This window comes from Cimex lectularius, unplaced genomic scaffold, assembly GCF_000648675.2.
Source record: "Cimex lectularius strain Harlan isolate CLEC.00 unplaced genomic scaffold, Clec_2.1 scaffold119, whole genome shotgun sequence".
Lineage (NCBI taxonomy): Eukaryota > Metazoa > Arthropoda > Insecta > Hemiptera > Cimicidae > Cimex > Cimex lectularius.
In genome coordinates this window covers 418,606-437,355 of record NW_019392789.1, presented here as the reverse complement: position 1 = coordinate 437,355, position 18,750 = coordinate 418,606, and the positions used below count along the sequence as shown (strand labels likewise).

General features: G+C 35.4%; 1 protein-coding gene across 12 annotated transcripts in view; it reads left to right on the top strand.

Annotated features, from left to right (window-relative positions):
* LOC106664199 (bromodomain adjacent to zinc finger domain protein 2B-like) overlaps positions 1-18,750 on the top strand; it is a 223,267-nt gene that overhangs the window by 191,825 nt on the left and 12,692 nt on the right. For 4 of the 12 annotated variants that reach the window (XM_014389663.2, XM_014389664.2, XM_014389667.2 and 1 more), the window contains exons 12-28: positions 22-104; positions 147-300; positions 425-609; positions 667-830; positions 873-998; positions 1,064-1,145; positions 4,228-4,398; positions 5,233-5,298; positions 6,584-6,628; positions 11,202-11,255; positions 12,211-12,409; positions 12,473-12,592; positions 12,652-12,912; positions 13,110-13,425; positions 13,495-13,621; positions 18,417-18,498; positions 18,564-18,685. In XM_014389663.2, the coding sequence (XP_014245149.1) occupies positions 22-104; positions 147-300; positions 425-609; positions 667-830; positions 873-998; positions 1,064-1,145; positions 4,228-4,398; positions 5,233-5,298; positions 6,584-6,628; positions 11,202-11,255; positions 12,211-12,409; positions 12,473-12,592; positions 12,652-12,912; positions 13,110-13,425; positions 13,495-13,621; positions 18,417-18,498; positions 18,564-18,685 (2,357 nt within the window). The remainder of the gene's footprint in view (positions 1-21; positions 105-146; positions 301-424; positions 610-666; positions 831-872; positions 999-1,063; positions 1,146-4,227; positions 4,399-5,232; positions 5,299-6,583; positions 6,629-11,201; positions 11,256-12,210; positions 12,410-12,472; positions 12,593-12,651; positions 12,913-13,109; positions 13,426-13,494; positions 13,622-18,416; positions 18,499-18,563; positions 18,686-18,750) is intronic. The other 8 variants (XM_014389665.2, XM_014389668.2, XM_014389666.2 and 5 more) reach the window with 8 other exon arrangements.

Here is an 18,750-nt window from a genome sequence, read left to right as displayed (position 1 = left end):
GTACAGCATTGACATTTTCAGATAAAGACAAGGATGAAAGCAATGTCTCCGGGTCTCCCAATTCACTCCAGGACCATCTTCTTGGCAAAGACCACCCGCTTTTGGTGAGTAGGCAATTATTTTGGGCAAATTTATTTGAATTAAAGTTATTGTACGGTTTGCAGAACTTCAGCAGGGGCTTCGAAGACCACAAGCAAATGAGCACTGATGGAATGTCAGAAGACAGCCACTCTGATCTTTCAGAAACTAGCTCTGAGAGCGAAGGTGAAAGAAAAAGAGATAGGGATAATATGTCCAATGGTACACTAATTCTAAAGATTTTACTTGAAACCTGTCCTATCTACCTTCCATTTTACCTAGGACTAAAAAATAATTTTATTTGAATAAAATTCTTAGTTGTCTTATATTGAATTAATGTTTAAAGATGGAGGACCTGGTGGAAAGCGGCGGAAGGTTGTGATAGATGAAATGAAACTGCGTGAAGCCCTGGAGAAGGGCTGGAAAAGGGAGACATACATAACAAGCGTGGGGCGAGCGGGTGTAAAAGGGGAAGTCGTCTACACTTCGCCCTGCGGAAGAACATTCCGCCATTTCAGTGACCTAGTCCGAGTAAGTCATGATTCAAATATTAAAGACAGAATACTTTATTAATATATTTTCTCATAGTTTCTAGAGAAGCAGGGATCAGAACTTACGAGGGAACACTTTTCATTCAGTTGCCGAATCCTGCTCGGTGATTACATCGAATCTGGCCAAGGAAGCAAGGAGCCGGTGCGTCTGAATGAAGAGACCCTTGCGCTCAAGCTTCAAGAACTAGTAGCGCAGCACAGGTATGTTTTAAACTGTTTTCATGTCTGTAAAGTATTCAAAAGCCTTTATTTGTACACCAGGGCCGCTCTGGACCAGAATAAACAAGAGCGAGACCGAATGGCATTCGCCGCCAAAGAAGCAAAACGCCTCGCACGAGAAGAAGCTGCCAAACAAAAAGAGCATTTACGGTTGGTTTAATATTTTAAAATTTATATCGATTTATTCAAACTTTTTAATTTTATTGTTTTTCAAGACTGCTGAAAGAACAAGAACGATCAGAAAGACAGGAGCAGGCGAGGAAAGAAAGAGAGCAAAGGAGCCAGCAGTTGCTTGAGGTAAACAAGAAAAACTTTTCAGATTCAATGCATGTTTTATTTTTATTTTTTTCTCTCTCGACCCTGTATGTTTAATAATAAAATTATATTTTTTCTTAATATATATTTGTAGAACCGTTATTTGTGCAAAAAGCCTGAATGAACACACATTCCTGTCTCATATGTTTTTGTTAGTTTCATATACATTTTGTGTGCTAAATTGGTGATGGACTGTACAAAGTTTTCAACTTTGTTTATTCGTATTCTCTAGTCAGATAGGAGACTTGTAAATATAAGTACAATTAAATTTTTGAACAAACTCGCTCATTTCTTCATCTGTTATTAATAATGGTTTTATTAGTACTGAAGTAATTTTCTCCCCTTAAAATAAAGGAGTAACTTTTAAATTATTACTTGTTTTCCTAGAGTAAAAATCACAGATTTAAAATTCAAAACATAGCATTCTTGTTTTTAAACAATTTTTGTGTGCAATTTATTATAATTTGTATTGTAATTTTCCTCATCAGAATTAATTTTGTTTGATCGCCATTTAAGAAGGGTGTAACAAAAGTTCATATTTTTCTTTTGTACATTTACGTAACTACCGCTTTTATTTACACAAAGATTATTTATTGATGTACAATTTGCAAGCGATTCCTTGGTACAAGCAACAAAATCAATATCAATTCTTCATGCTGGCTTGCTAACAAATTTATATTGGGTTGTACAATAAATCCGAAGTACTTTTTGATGCTAAAGTCAACAAAAATTTCAAGTACTTGTAAACACATTTAATCAACAATATATGAATCAATTTGTTCCACTACCTATTGCCATTTTTAATATAATTTTGTTATTTCATCCTCCCAAAACAACTGGAGTTTTTGAGTGATGGACTCGACATGCGGATTTTCGGATTTTTCTGCAGTCTTCAAGTAAAGTTTTACTATTATTAAGTTTTGCAGAGACTGAAATAAATGACAAAGTGAAGGGGCAATGTCCAATTTTTTGGTCAATAGCTGACATGTACCGCTGTCGAATTGACGGTTTGGTTGGAGGGGTGAAGCTCGTCCTTCAAATCCCACCATTACTTTCTTGCCCTGCATTTCTCTAATATTTTCATCTCTGAATTTTTGTAAACTTTTCATTCCATCAATCTTTTTAAAATTAGTTTATTTTCTTTGCGTTTTAGTAGGGAAGAGTGTCTTGTGCCTCTGAGTGTGGATATTTGTGACAAAAGTTTGAATTTCGTCAATGGTTGAAGGATGTTCCAAATGAAAATTTCCGTTTCTAAACCAAACAAACCACTCATGGACACTGCTTTCTTCTAAAGTGTCTTATTGAAAACCACTACGTACTTTTACAAGCAAATAATTTTTAATAAAACCAAATTTTGTATTTTTACTGATTTAAAAGTGGTTTAATGATCTCGGTATGCAGTATGCAGCCTACTGGTTAACACAGTGAATATTCTTACTTGGTGGTACTACGTGGTACTCACATTCACACAATGAGTCACATTCACTCCCCACAGTAGTCGAGAATCATCGGGGTGTGGTCGAACCAGTTTATTTTCACTAATAACTTATTTTCCCAGAAGTCACACGTTCATCCCAGAGTACTCGATATTCCTCTGGGTGGGGTTAAACAACCCCTTCCTTTCACGCTAATAAATTACATCAATTCAAAATACAGCACCCGATACATACATAGAAGTCTGATCACCACTCCTCCAGAGTAGTCGATATTCCTAGGGGTGTGGTCGAACCACTACATTTTTCCTAATAAATTAATTTTCTCTCCAGACGGCACACACTCATCCCAGAAGTACTCAATATTTCTCAGGGTGAGGTTAAACCTTTCACGCTAATAAATTACATCAACTCAAAATACAGCACCCGATACATACATAGAAGTCTAGTCTGATCGCCACTCCTCCAGAGTAGTCGATATTAGGGGTCGAACCACTACATTTTTCCTAATAAATTACTCTCTAATAAATTCTCTCCAGACAGAACACATTCATCCCAGAGTGCTCGATATTTCTCAGGGTGGGGTTAAACAACCCTTCCTTTCACGCTAATAAATTACTTCAATTCAAAATAAAGCAATAATCAATAACTAATAAATTACATTCATTCTAACAATTTAACATAAAACACAGCACCTGATACATACAAGAAGTCTGATCACCCTCCCCCAGAGTACTCGATATTCCAAGGGGTGTGGTCGAACTTCATCTTTGCTAATGAATTACTTTTCTCTCCAGACGTCACACACTCCCCCAGAGTACTCGTTATTCCCCAGGGGCAGAGTTAAACGACCTCTTTTATAAATAAATTAAATTCATTCCAATAAATTTACATAAACTCAATTTTTTATAATTATTTTATTAATATTGAAAGACTTTTGTTACACCTTGCGTCAAATAAGATATATTTTTTCAGTAATTTCTGTTTTTGATCTGCAAGTCTCCTATTTTATAAAACCTGATTTTAGTTAACATTTTGTCTCCAGTGTTGAGAGCAACTAATCTAATTATACCATTATTTGTATCTTTTATCAATTAAATTTGTTTGTAAGATAAAACTTAAGGCCAATTTATTTGCTTGTATGTTATTATTTTTATGTAATGAAATTTTCCTTAATTTTCATAACTGTTGAGTATAATTTTGTAACTAGTGCAGGTATTTGATGTATAAACTTTTCTAAAGTCCAGCAAAACTCGCAATGCACTTGATTTTGTTTTCAATACACCATTAACTTTTTCAAAAGCGAAAATTCTAAAAATAGTAAATAATATTAAAATTGTTTGTACATTGCTTGATGGTGTGGCTAAAATATTGGAAATCACTACACTTTATGTTTTTTTTGTTGCACCTTAACCATCTCATCTGCACAATATTTCTTTGTTTTTTTTTGTTTCCTCCCCATTTGCCTGTGACGGGTTCGGCTTTTCAATTAAAAAAAAAAAAAAAAAAAGTAAATAAAATAAAACAAATAAGGGAAAACTCTTGAATAAGATTAAGGGATAAAACTAGAAAGACGGCGGAGAATCATTGAAGGCAGAGGCTGAGATAGTTAAACTATATCTTTTGTGTAGGGTCGAAAGAGACTAGCTTTCACAAGTGAAGAAAAATGGAGAATTATTAGGGAGATTGAGTCGGGGAAAAGCAAATCCGACGTTAGCAGAGAGTTGGGTCTGGCCAACTCGACGGTGGCTACGATTTGGAAACAAAGAGGCAATGTGATGCCAACCCCTGGAGCCAGCCCGGTACGAACTCCCTCGACAACCTTAGTTTAATCTGCTCGGTTTGCAAATATATCCATCATTTTCACCCAGTTTAAATTTTATTTGAAGAAATCAAATAATGACAAATAGTTAACACTAAAATAAAAAAAAAAAATACGTTGGAAACATTTGCATACCTCAAGCAGGACCCTATAGATTGCCCAGTAGTCTGCATGAACAGCATTTGCAGAACTGTTAAATAATCGCAGCGGTATCAGTCTTTCTAGAAAAAGTAACTCCTGCATCATCTGCTGTGAGGGAACATCTTATTTCAGTTCAAGTTGTTCTCAGCTGTGCCTACTTTTGACCCTGCCAAACTTAACATTGATTCAGGTTGAATGATAGGTATTTTGCAGTTGGCCGTAGAATTGGTGTTTTGTGAATTTGCTGTCTTCACACGCATGGAATGCACACTTTAACAATTTACGCTTAATAGTTGCATGAGATCTAGTTTTTAAAATTATAATTATATATCAAATTTTTATTTTCTTCAAAAAGGGGTAATAAAAAGCTTTATAATTGATTTTCAATTAAACAATAAAAAAATAAAACAATTTGTCGATTTAATACTTTCAAATATTGACTTATTTATTAGATTAAAACAAAAACAAATAAAACCGGCTTTACTAACTTATAATTTGTAGTGAAAGCAGCTTTAAAAAGAATTGTTTTTAGTTGTTAACAATTTTGTTTATGATTAATGGCTGCTTGTCAAACTAAACAGTTCCGTTCCACTTTGTTAGAAGTACATTTATTTATGTATCTCTTTATTTATTATTAGTTATATGTTTATTGTTTTTGTGTCTGCATGTAAAGGCTCGCAAGAAAAAACAAGAGGAGCTGGAAAGACAAAGGTTAGAGGGGCAACAGCGCAAGCAACAAGTAAGTTTGACCACCGCCAAATAAAAAAACAAAAACAAAAACATGGTTTTTCTGCTTTTTAGTTGAAATTTAATTATTAACCAATTCATTATTCGATGGATCTGAGCTGAGTTTTAGATTGCATTATTATTATACATTTTAGAATTATTTTGACTCGAAAAACAGAAAACTATGCACAGAAGTAAATTGGCCAAATGTGCGTTTAAAGGATGTACCAGGGCCGTTGGTGGATGGAGCGGTTTAGGCTTGACACGGCGCTCATCACTGTACGGTAATGGTCTCAGGTTCAAATCCAACAGCCCTGCATTCGAACCCGACATACTTAACAAATTTTTTTTTCTTCAAAAAACGCACCCCAAGGGTTCAGATAACATCATAGCTGGAATATCTTCATTAAAAAAAAGTTCAACATAAAAAAAGACCAAATTTTAAAAAATCTTGTTTTGTCACAATTTTTAATTCGAATTAGATATTGTTTAAAAGAAATTTTGGTTTTGAGTTTTTTCCCTGACAGTCATTTAGCTAACAATTTTGAGAATAGGTAGAACAAATAGTAATCAAATTCAAGGTTTTTGGTTCTCTTAAGTTTTATTCATTTTCTCTCTCTATATATAAATATAAGTACAAAACGTTCTTTTGGTGGTCTAACCATGTGGCCATAACAGTTTAGGCGTTGATATGGCACTCATCACTGTAAGGTAAAAGTCCCGGGTTCGAATCCAGCAGCCCTGCATTCCAACCCTGCATACTTACAAATGGGATTTTTTTTTTTCTAAAACACCAATCCTGGGGTTGATATGAGCTCTGCTCTTGCGAACCTCCATTAAAAAGTCTAATATTTTTTTAATTTTAAATAAAAATGCATTTTAAGCTTTTTATCAGCGCAAACTTAAAAATTACATCTTTTAAAAGTAGGTAATATTGTTTAATTATAAATCAGCATGGTGATCTTATTGATGAAAGACTTGTCTTTAATGATTATGATGGGAGCAAATTAAAGATTAGGTAGGTATTGAATTTTAATGAAGCATGGCATTAATAGAGTAATTATAATTTTTTTCATTTTTCTTGAAATACCATTTTTATCTTTTGTATTGCTGTTGAGACTAGTTTATTTTACAATATTTTAAAAATAAAATTTCAGCGCTATTTTTAATGTTTTTCCATTAACAAAATGATTGTTACAGTAGTGTTTAATTTAAAGCTCAGCTCTGCCAAAATAAAACATTTTAAAATTTAAATTTGCATTAGTCCTTTAAAACTCTAATGTTATATTTTGTTCCAGGAAAGGGAACTGAAGAGGCAACAGGCTGCAATTATAAAAGAACAGGTATGTCACAACCCCCCGATTGATATAATTTAAAGTTAAGTCCCATTTAACCGAATCGTCAGATATAGCTTAGTGTGTGTTGTAGTCGGTTGTGGACTGGAGCATTGTTCACTTCCGTCTTTGCAAATAGGCAATAGCGGACGAGTGGGGCTAGGATCATGACAAAATGCATGCCCGCACTTTGGTTTGGAGCATTCCAATGGTGTTTTTTTCCTCTTTTTCTCTCTTCTAATCTCTTCTTTTCAGACTAACCCTCCTCCAGAACAGCACATTTAAAGATATGCCAAAAGTATTTTTGGGTATGTTGTGTGCTAATTGAAGTATAAGTTGCTAATTGAACTTTGTGGGCTTTTTAGATATATCTATACAATAAAGAACAAAGCATAACAAAAAACTATAAATTCATAAACTTAATAGGATTTAAAACGTTAAAAATTAAATTGAACTTTCAACCACTCACCTAAGCAGAACTACTGATAAAATAAATTTTTCTGACTAAAAAATTAAGTTCTAACTGTGAAATAAATAGTAGTCAATGTTTTAAATTTTAAACCAGTAAATAGCATCTTAAAAGTAAAGTAAAAGTAAGTAAAGTAAAGAATTCCTGTCATACAGGAGGGCTTAATGTCCAACTACCTGGTGGGTGCCCAAGAGAATAGGTCAAACCATTTTAGAAAAGTTTTTACATATTACTAAAATTTAAAATTTGATGGGCTGTGCCAAGTTTCAAATTCAGAACCACTAACATAGCAAATACGAATCGAATATCCTAACCACTTGGCCACTACAGTCCCCCATGAAAAATATTATGTTACAAAAATCACCTATCTTATCATCTCGTGTCTCACCGATGATAGGTGGTTCTAAGTCGAAAAAGAAGAGTAATCCTCACCCATTTAATGATAGGCCGTGCAAGGTTGACATGTGGACACTTACTTTTGAGCTCTAGTCTACGTGTGTGACTGCAAACAGAGAAATGTTGATGTGTCCTACCTAGTAAAAAGTGTGATTCTTTGACTCTATACAGGGTGTCCCAGTTCCTTCTGACGAAACTCAGGGAATTGATTCTACTCTTCGTTTGGAGCAAAAAATGCTCAGGAGAAACTTTTCGGAAAGTTCTCTATTTTGAAGATATTAGTCAATTTAAGTTTTTTCAACTTTTCTCTACCTTACCACATAAAAACGCTTACAACTTCCAAAATGTTGAGACTACAACAAATCCAATTACACCATTTGAAAGAATGCTAAATTTGCTGTAAGATACTTCTGTTTGCAATAATCTGAATGACATAAAATGTTAGCCAATATCAGTTGGAACATGTCAAAATTACAAAATTTAAAATTTTGGTCATGATTGCACGTTCTACTGAGGTTACAAAAAATACCTAAAACTTGTCAAATTTCACAATAACTTCATCTAATATGCTTTACGTTGATATATCCAGGTTTTTAAATAACTACAATTAATTAAGGTTTTTAGTTGAGATAAAAAAGTCAATGGCACGAGCGGGATTTTAACACACGATCTTCAGCTAGATACACCGCTGCTCTACCACTTGAGCTATCATGACCTAGATCCACTCGGACACTAACTTCCCATCTCAACCCCACCTTTTGAATTTTCCAATTTAATGTGAATTTAATGATTTAAAATGAAGTATACTTTTTTTTACTGAATTTTCCCTCCTTTTGCCATTTTTCAAACGTCGTGTAATCGGATTGGATTCTCGACGACAAATGAAATGGCCACGGTGAGCTTTAATGACGTATACTTCATTGGAAAATTGGAAAGGTGGGGTTGAGATGGAAAGTTAGTGTCCGAGTGGAACGAGGTCACGATTGCTCAAGTGGTAGAGCAGCGGCGTATTTAGCTGAAGATTGTGGGTTCGAATCCCGCTCGTGCCATTGACTTTTTTATCTCAACTAAAAACCTTAATTAACTGTAATATATTAATTGGTCAAGCAGACCACGAAATTAGTGAATTTAATTTTTAAATAATGTTCTAGTAGAGTTGAAAAATCAACATAAAGCATATTAGATGTGAAGCAGTTTTTGTGAAATTTGACAAATTGTAGGTATTTTTTTGTACGAACGTGCAATCATGACCAAAATTTTAAATGTTGTAATTTTGACATGCTCCAACTGATATTGGCTAACATTTTATGTCATTCAGATTATTGAAAATAGAAGTATCTTACAGAAAATTTAACGTTCTTTCAAATGGTGTAATTGGATTTATTGTAGTCTCAACATTTTGGAAGTTGTAAGCGTTTTTATGTGGTAAGGTAGTGAAAAGTTGAAAAAACCTAAATTGACGAATATCTTCAAAATAGAGAACTTTCCTAAAAATTTCCCCTGAGCATTTTTTGCTCCAAACGAAGAGTAGAATCGATTCCCTAAGTTTCGTCAGAAGGAATTGGGACACCCTGTATAGAGAGCGTGCAGGAAAGCCACCCTGCTATGAGAATTGTGCTTGAGCTTGGCAGCGAGTATCTGGGTCCCTGTTCCTATTTTTTGGAGAAAACTGGGTTGTTTTATTGTATGTAGTACTGATAGTTTTGTGTGGCTAGCATATGAAGAGAATAAATGTATTTATTAGCGCGAATGTGTAATGTAAGCAAGCCATTGGTGAAATATTGAGTACCCCTTTTACCCACCGTTATATTAGTTATATAATAGGTGTAAAGGGTGATGGAATATCAAGTACTCCACCCCCTAATTTAGTGAAAAAGGTTGAAGCTAGACCGAGGCACTATTCTTATGGTTGTTACAGAAGCCCACCGGTGAATAGTTATTCAACTCCCCCTAACAAAAAACTACCATGAACCCTTTACAATACTGACAAATTAAAAGGTGGATCCTAAATAAGAGTCTGGTCAGGGATAAAAGTAGGATGATACAAGATAATCTACCTGCTTCCTTATTTTAATCCTTACACAAGCTCCATGACTGAAGATGGCAAAAAAGAGTGTATTTATTAGCATGAGTATATGGCCAATGGCAGAATATTGAGTACCCCATCGACCCTCAATTAATTTATTTATGTAATGGGTGTAAAAGGGTGGTGGTGGAATATCAAGATTCCACCGTTCTAATTGAGTGAGTGATGTGTAAATAGGAAAGAATGTATTTAAGAATGAATGAGATTGTGAATGGGTTTGATTTAGGAACTCATTGCGTTTATTGATAACTCCTTGAGCCTTGGACAATGACGGCCGAAGTCTGACCATGACTGCCAAAACCCCAGGTTTTCAACCTTTCTGGTAAATTACACTAAAGTTGGTGAAGTGATATTTATGAACTGATTTTTATGTAATTTTTGGCAATAATAAATAGAAACTAGTTGGTCTTTCTTAGCAAGTAGATCAATCTTTTTCCATTATTATATCAGTTTTAATTCAATTTGTACACTTTCTTTAGAAAACATGTACTACGTGTTATGATTAGTCGGCAACAATCACTTTGGACATTGTTAAAAAAAAAGCTATTTGAGAAAAATGTAAACATTAAACTTTTACATTCAGTTTTAATGTGATTGTAAATATTCTGCCGCTTGAACAAGATAAATAAAATTTTGAATGTGAACAACAAGGAAAAGGATTATCAGACAATAATTTCACAAGTGTAATTTATGGTAAAGTTAAGCTATGTTATGTCAGGTTTGGCCTGGTTTGGTTAGGTTAGGCTAGGTTAGGTAGAATTTGGTACAAAACAAGATGAATAAAATTTTGAATATGAACTATTAGGAAGAGGACTATTAGACAGTAATTTCACAAGTGTAATTTATGGTTAAGATAAGCTAGGTCAGGTCTGGCCTGGTTTGGTTAGGTTAGGCTAGGTTAGGTAGAATTTGGTACAAAACAAGATAAATAAAATTTAGAATATGAGCAATTAGGAAGAGGACTATCAGACAGTAATTTCACAAGTGTAATTTATGGTTAAGTTAAGCTAGGTCAGGTCTGGCCTTGTTTGGCTAGGTTAGGCTAGATTAGGTAGAGTTAGTGTCAGGGGTAAAAAAGTTCAGATTTTGTGGAAGTTTGGCTCCTAGTCTTGAACCTTTTTAGCAAAAATAAAACACTTAGGGCATAGAACATTTCAAATAAGTACAAATCCAACTTTAAACATTCAAATATTAAAAGATATGTAATAACAATTAGAAATCGTGAAACGACAAATTGTATAGTGCAACTGTGAAAAACCAGGTTGTTATTATTTTACTCTTGCATTGAAAAATCAATTATGAATCACTTTCTTCCTAGTCACACAAAACCTTTTTAACTGTCTGTATTACCCTAAAAAATTGTTTAAATGTCTGTGCTTCGATGGACCTTATGAAAGTCTTTGTAAAGCGTCAGCTTAAAAATGTATTGTGATAAAGAGATAGGCTTAAGATGAAGACATTTTATAATTACACTTTCTTATTTTTAACTTGTAAATTTTGTTGCCATATCTGTTGTGATGTACCTTTCCACCAAGCTTTAACAGCAAACCTTGTACTTTTCATACTCGCCCAGTTGAAGGCGAGTTGTACTGGTAAAGTGATCCTTTGTTCAAGGACATGTGTGTTTCTAGATGTATATGCAAGAACTCAGCAAGCAGAGGGAGATACTGTACACAGTAGAGTTGGTACGTCGTTGATTCTCGCTTTTTTTCACCCGCTTCTCTCCCCTTCCTTGTTTATTTTCTGTGCCAGTTTTTTTTCTTTTTGTTTTGTTTTTCAACAAAACACTCTGCTGAAGGTGCATGTCTTGCAAAATTGCATGACATTTTGAGTTTATTTTTTATTTTGTAACTAACTTAATACGAATATTGTATAGTCAAATCCTACATAGCATGTAGACGGCATGTAAAACAAGTTAAACCTGCTTAAGTTTTGACCCTTCCATGTCTTTTCTTTTTAAAGAAATAATGTTTTGAATATTCTAAATACAAAAGAAAATTTGTCTTCAGTCTTAACCAATTTAGATTTATTTTGAAGGGTAATTTTTTTTTCCAGAGATATTTTGGTTTCAAGTGACATGTCACTTTTCCAAACCCTCATTGGACTATCTTTGATTAAATTCAGTTAAAACTGCTTAGTATACTTTTGAATAACGTTTCTATTTCACAATGACGCCTTTTTGTGATTCACGAGGATAGTAATTCAAGAAATGAAATTGTACTAAAAACACATATCTTATGATGTGAAAATGGCCATTATTTATTTGACTTATAATTGTTGTTCATTTATTAGCCGTAACAACAAATAAGTGTGGTTTATTTTGCGTTCAATGAGTATAATGGATAAAATTTTGAACTTATCCTGTCGGTTATTTGTTGTTCAAGTTTTAGGGTTATTTATAAAATTAACACTATTTATTTGTGCTGTATTTATTAATTAATTTAATTAATTAAAAACAATTGAGAAAATATCTATATTTTAAATATTATAGGCTGAAAATGATATTTTTATATTTATTTTTTGTTTTATTTTTAACTGAATAGATTCTCATTTTGAAGCATGATCAGTAGTGTTTATTTTTTATCTCAATGAAAAGATTTTAATTTTCTTTAAACTAAAAGTTCATATGTGTTTTTTCAGGAGAGGGAAAGAAGAAGGCAGCATATGGGTTTGGTAAAAGCTTTAGAGATCAGGAAAAGGATGGAAGAAAGAGAGAAAAAACGTCTGGAACAGCGAGCCGAAAAGCTCGCAACACGGGAGAAGAGGATAGAACAGAGGAAAATTGAAGTCGAGCTGCTGCGTGAATTAAGAAAACCGGTTGAAGACATGGAACTGACTGGTAAGGTTTTATATTTAAAATAACTCTCTTGGAGCTTTATAAAAATTCATTTTTCCCTTTTAGATTCCAAACCTTTGCCCAAGATGTCAAGGATACCGGGTCTGAAGCTTAGCGGTCAAGCATTCGCGGATACGCTTTTAGTCTACGAGTTCCTTAGAAATTTCGGGGAGACTTTAGGCTTTGGTAAGTTTCCTTCTCGAACATATTTTACCAGATATATTACAATATTTTTGTCTTTAAAGATATGGAGTCTCTCCCAACTCTCAACTCTCTCCAAGACGCCTTATTGGGAGCCAATGAAGACGCCGAGGAGGAGTTATTGTCTGTGATAACCCAGCTTGTGATATGTGGAATCGAGGATCCAGGAATACCTCATCCTGCCAGGCACACGACAATACTCTGTCACAGTCTGAAGCAGGCCGACATTTCTCATAGTAATTTAAGTGAAATTCTAAGGATATATTTATATGCTAATGCTACAGGCGAACTCAAAGCAACGACAGGTAAATTTTTATAATATGCCAGTGTGTATTGTGCCACTTTAATGTTGGTTTTATTGTAAATAGTTCGTTATAAACTTGAAAATATTGTTTGATACTTCAGTAAAGTAAAATATTTGAAATGGTGTGAAATTTATATAATTTACAGGAGATTATTAGATCGTTATTTTTATGGATAATTCTTGTATTTTGATGTTTAGGTGTACATTTTGAAAGGGAAAGAGAAAAGAGAGTAACAGAACACCATAACAACATGAACGAGCTGGTGGAAGAGACCTCTGGCAAAAACTCCGCCTTTTTTGCCCTCCTTAAAGAGAACACGACATTCAAGATGTCTGAATGGCTGAAAAAGCGGCCTTTCCTTTCGCTCAACCCCACAAAGAAGGCGGCGATTTTAGCATTCCTGTGCCATGAACTACTTCAAAACAAAGCTGTGATAAGGCAGATCGATTCTGCGATTGATACGGTAGCTCAACTCAAGAGAGAAAGATGGCCTATTGAAGCTAACCTGAGGAAGTGAGTCTTAAATAACATTAAAAACCTACAATGTCGGATGTTGAAATATTATCTATTAAATATTTTCAGATTGAAACATATACAAGCTAGAAAGAACAAAGCGATCGGGTCCGTGGGTGAAAAACCAGAAGTGGTCAATGAGGAAGAAGCCGAGGTTGAAAGCTGCAATGAGAGTGATATCACACAACCAGAAGAGGTTGGTAGTTATTAATGTTTAATACTGTTGGGCTGCTTCTCACATTTGATTGCAGTGTTGGCCCTAAAAAGGGCACTTGCTTTTGCAAGAAAGTCCCAATTTTTTCACCCTACCAGGAGCCTGTTAGGGCTATTACACACATAGCAGTTTTGACCGAAGTGTTTAACAGAGCAGATTTTTTCGTAGTTGACACATGCTGCCGTTTCACTAGCAGTATCAGGTTACTTCAAAGTAGTTGACCAGTCTCGTTTCTGTCGTTTTCTTCCTATATTGCCAATTATTATAATGCACTGTGTGTGGTGTTTTGTGACCGTTAGGCCTAGTACGCACTGGGATTCTTTGAGTTGACTCTTTGAATCTCTGGAGAGTCTCGGCTGTGTCTAGCCTGAGTCCGGGCTGCCCCGACTCATTGTTGCAATGAATCTGGTGTGCTGCCGGCTAGCATTTTTGGACTCTTTTGAATCCCATTCGATGTGGGATTCTTTGACTCAATGTTGCACAACATTTGCCAGTGTGGACATGAATCGGAACAAGCGCTCTTGCTTCATTTGTTTAGTTGATGTTCTAGTGAATGTTCTCTTGAAGATTTTGATACTGTCTTGTATAAAGGTATGTTGTGGAGTACTGAGTTGACTTTACAGTTTATTGAAGACGCATTCCATCGGTGTTTGTGGGATATTTCATTTACGGAATACAGAAATCGGGAATTGAAAAGCCAAACATGGAACAGTTTAAACCAAAAATTCAGTGTTTCCGTCGCCGAAATTGAAAAAATGCACACTTTAAAAGGATAGTTTTTAATGCACTTCCGATTGGAAGCACTACATACAATGCCAAAAAGCACAAGGGAAATTTCTAAGAGCTAGTTCCCCCATCATTTTCGCAGGCACTGATGAATGTGAACTGAATCTTGGTCTGGTCACGGTTCTTTGTCATGGAGCAGAGTCGGGGCTGCATTGCAACAATGAATCTACACAGCCCCGACTCTGTCCCGCAACATGAATTGTTTCAAAGAATCTCAGTGCGTACTAGTCAATGACTATTCGGAGATCATGAGATGTGGTCTGGTGTGATGTAGGTTTCAGAAAAACATTTTCTTTATCGTGCCAACGTTTCGATCTTTATTGAGATCATCTTCAGGGCCTGGAATTGACAAACAATGTTTAAATTTAACAAATACATGTAGGATGTGGAACAAAATGAATTTATACAATGCAAATTTTAAAAAAATATATAATCAATCAAAGTATTTACACTCACAAACACTTTGAGTGATCAATCTGGCTGAACCATTACCAACGTTTTTTCCCTTCGTTGGCTCTTTTCACCTCAAAGAAGCCGACGCCATATACAAAAATGTCTTTTATATACCGACTTCCTTCCCCACCCCTTCAAAATCCAATGTATATAAACATAAAACAGCAATATCGCACTGGCACTCTCGACACGACACACAATAATGACACATCTACACAGAAAACGAATGCTTTGAGTGAGTAGAAATACTTTGATTGAATATAAAAAATATATTTTTGTATTAAATTCACTAATTTCGTGGTCCGCTTGACCAGTTAATATCACACAATTAATTAAGGTTTTTAGTTGAGATAAAAAAGTCAATGGCACGAGCAGGATTCGAACCCACGATCTTCGATCCACTCGGACACTAACTTCCTATCTCAACCCCACCTTTTGAGTTCCCTCCTTTTTGCCATTTTTCAAATGTCGTGTAGTCGGATTGGATTCTCGGCGACAAATGAAATGGCCACGGAGGTTGGCAGCCACATTTCTTGCTACAGGGATGAATTATGAAGAACTTAAGTTCTCTACTACAATTTCTGCTTAGCGCTTAGGGGTTATCAACCATGGTTACTGCATCACTCGTTGCATTTGTATCCTTTGTTTTGAAAAGGTCGACCAACTGGTCGAGGGCCGAATTTCTTTTATTTCTGCCGTGGTAATCATTGTTCACCACTACATGGTAAACTTTTATACAATTCAATCACCTCGAGAATAAAATCGATTGGACGTCATTGCCAGTAAAGAATAAACATTTTTGAATTTTTGAGAATATGCAACAAAGATGTTTGCTCAGTGACCGAAAGACGGAGACTGCGCCAAAAAAAAAGAAAAAAAAGTGTGTTTTCCCATTCACGAACACGCCATGCCGAAGATGTTTGGAGTGGTGCGATGGAGTTGAACCAGTCGAATATTCGGCGCAGCCCGGCACTCCAGTTCAGTTTTGCCATTGACGTGGTTTTTGGAACGGTGTTGCTCCGTTTGGACTGCTGGGCGCGATCGTGAATGGCCACCTTAATGCCCTCATCTGCCTTTATCCACATATCGTTCCAATTTTGTAAGCTCAGCTCTTCTTCCTGTATTTTAATGTAGGAAAGAGGTACTTTTAGAAAAGAAATAGCTATTAAACTATTATTATTAGCTAATAGCTTGTTTATTAGTGCAATTTATAAAAAAAGTACTTGTCCTGCTATATTATCAATGGATAAAAAAGAACAAAAAATAGTTGAATATGAGTTCACTCGATTGTAGGGGAAAAAAGAGCACTTCAATAATTTGTGTTTGGAATTGTGGAATCATCAAGGAAAAAGGTAGAAAATTTCAAAAGGTATAAGACAGGATTGGATTGACTGACAATATAATAGCAAGGCTGACAGAGACTCTCAGAGACATGGGCCCAGCGTGGAATATCTGCAAAAAATTTCAATGCCAACTTCACCGTTTTCGGCGATCAGGTTCAGGAGGTTCAGGACATGGATCATCTCTTGTTCCACTGCCCTACGCTCGATGCAAAAAGAGCTAATCTGATACGACACCTCCTGGTGAATGGATCGGACTGGCCATACACTCAAATAAACAATTCGCTACAAATTGTGACTTGCGATGAATAAACAATAAATATAATTAATTTTAAATTCTATTTTATAAATAAGATATGTAATATGATGTAAAAGTTAATAATGTATCTATATTACATGAAATGCAGTAGTATTTCATATAGAAAATAAATTAAAAAATAAATGCAAAAAAATGCAAGATAAAAACTAAATCAAAAACACAAGTATTACACGTAATTGGACGCAAAACAGATACGTGTGGCACCACGGGTATTAAACAACCATTTCAGGAAATATGCTTTCAAAACCAACTTGGGAGGGGGTCTCATAGACATACCAACTCTGTTTCAAAATGGCGGTACCCACTGCATTGTCTGTCATGTCCCACTCTAAAAAAAGAAACAAATAAAAGTTTTCCTCTTGGTAAACACTTCTGTCAAAATGCGCTATATGTGTCATACCCCTTATCATGAGCTCGATGGCACAACCCCTTCCAGGCTAGAGAGAGAGCACACTCCATAAGTGAGTGAGCTCCTTGAGGAGTTCGTTAAGAGGGAGTGGGTCCTGTAAACGATGTGGAAATTTCCTTTGTCCACCTGTACTGGGCACCGATACCGTGAACTCATACGACTCAAGGCCCTTTCAAAACTTTAGAAGAGGAATCCTGTGGCTACCAAGAGATGAGTGGATTCGACCCTGAGAAAGCTCTGAAAAGAGTCTAGTGCCAATGGTGAGCTGACCGGACACACACTCCAATGATCCGCTGTCCCGAGTTTGCAGTCAGCGGGAAAATTTTGCTTGCTTGCACTACGTAGGCCTTGTAGTCTTTTCTCTCTTTGAATGATATTTGTGATTTCAGTTTTTAGTCTTTAAAAAAACTGTTTTGTCTTCAGAGAGCCAGTGAAGGTATGTCTGGAAGGTTTCGAAGGAATTAGCTGGAGTTGGCTTCCTTAGATTGTTTGTCCTTTTTCTAATTGTTATGGCCTTATAGTGATTTTGTAAAAGGGAGGAACCAAGAGATTAGTCCAGGGAGGAGTTCCCTCCTGAGCACTGCGGCTGTACATCTTATTGTACTTTACCCCAGGCTCCATTTTTTGGGGGCTCACAACACAAATGTGAATTTCAGCCCCCAGTTCTTCCATCGAAAAAAACTCATTTTTAAAGGGGGTTAGGACCAAATTCAGGGTCGCTGAGATCTGATCCCGCCCCTTCCATTGATGAGTGCCGTGTCAATTTCTTTCAATTGCGGCAACCGGTCCTCTTAGGTGTCAGAAAAAGTCCAGAGGAGACGATGGGGATCGAACCCACGACCGCGGGATCTACTAACAGAGAGTCTGACGCCTTAACCATTCGGCTACCGCGGCCCCCGATTAAAGTCTTACTTGTCTCCTTTTGAGAGGAATCTTCCAATGCCGCTCACCCAGGCCTGAGGATTGACACGACATGGTCTCTACCTGAAAGTAAACTCTTGGATCCTTGCTTGAAAATAAGAGGTCCAGCTGGTTTGATTGGAGAGAAATAATAAGTTTTTGCTGGAGTTGAAATAAATATAGAGAAAAACAGACACTGAAATAATATAGTGTTGCAGTCGAGATAAAGAGGCATACTAAGAAATTTTACAAGGGGGAGAGAGTTAATCCTCTTTTGACTCTGTCATAAACACCAATTTTATTCTATTTTTGTGCATTCATATTTACATGTTCACAAGGTTGCTTTATAATAGATTTACAATGTAATTTTGAAGAAATTTTGACTAATGAATGAATAGAACAGAAGAATAAAAATTTTTGTCTTAGACTGTGCCCCAATTGGTTGTTTCCTGCTAGGTATTGCTTTTCTTGAGAGTGGTATAGTCACCACAAATATATGACAAACTAATTTTTTTATTATATTTGATATTTTGGAAATTGTGAGATTTTAAACTAATCAATTTTTGACAGGATGAACTGGCGAAGATGAATATTGGTGAAACCTTGGCTGTTGTGAGTAAACAGTCTGAAGTGAATACAAAAGCACTAGCTGGTAATTTAAAAAAAAAAAAATCAATGATGATATAAAAAAATGGATATTAATTGCTGTTTTTCTAGATTACACATCCCAGTTAAGATCATCTTGCATAGGGCAGGATAGATTTTGTAGGAGGTACTGGTGCCTAAGTACCGGGATTTATGTTGAAGCTATTGAATCTGGTGATCCAGAACTATATTATGTAATGCTTTGCTATTTTATTAATTTCTTTATTCGGTTTTATTTTGAGGTTTTATCTCATGAGAA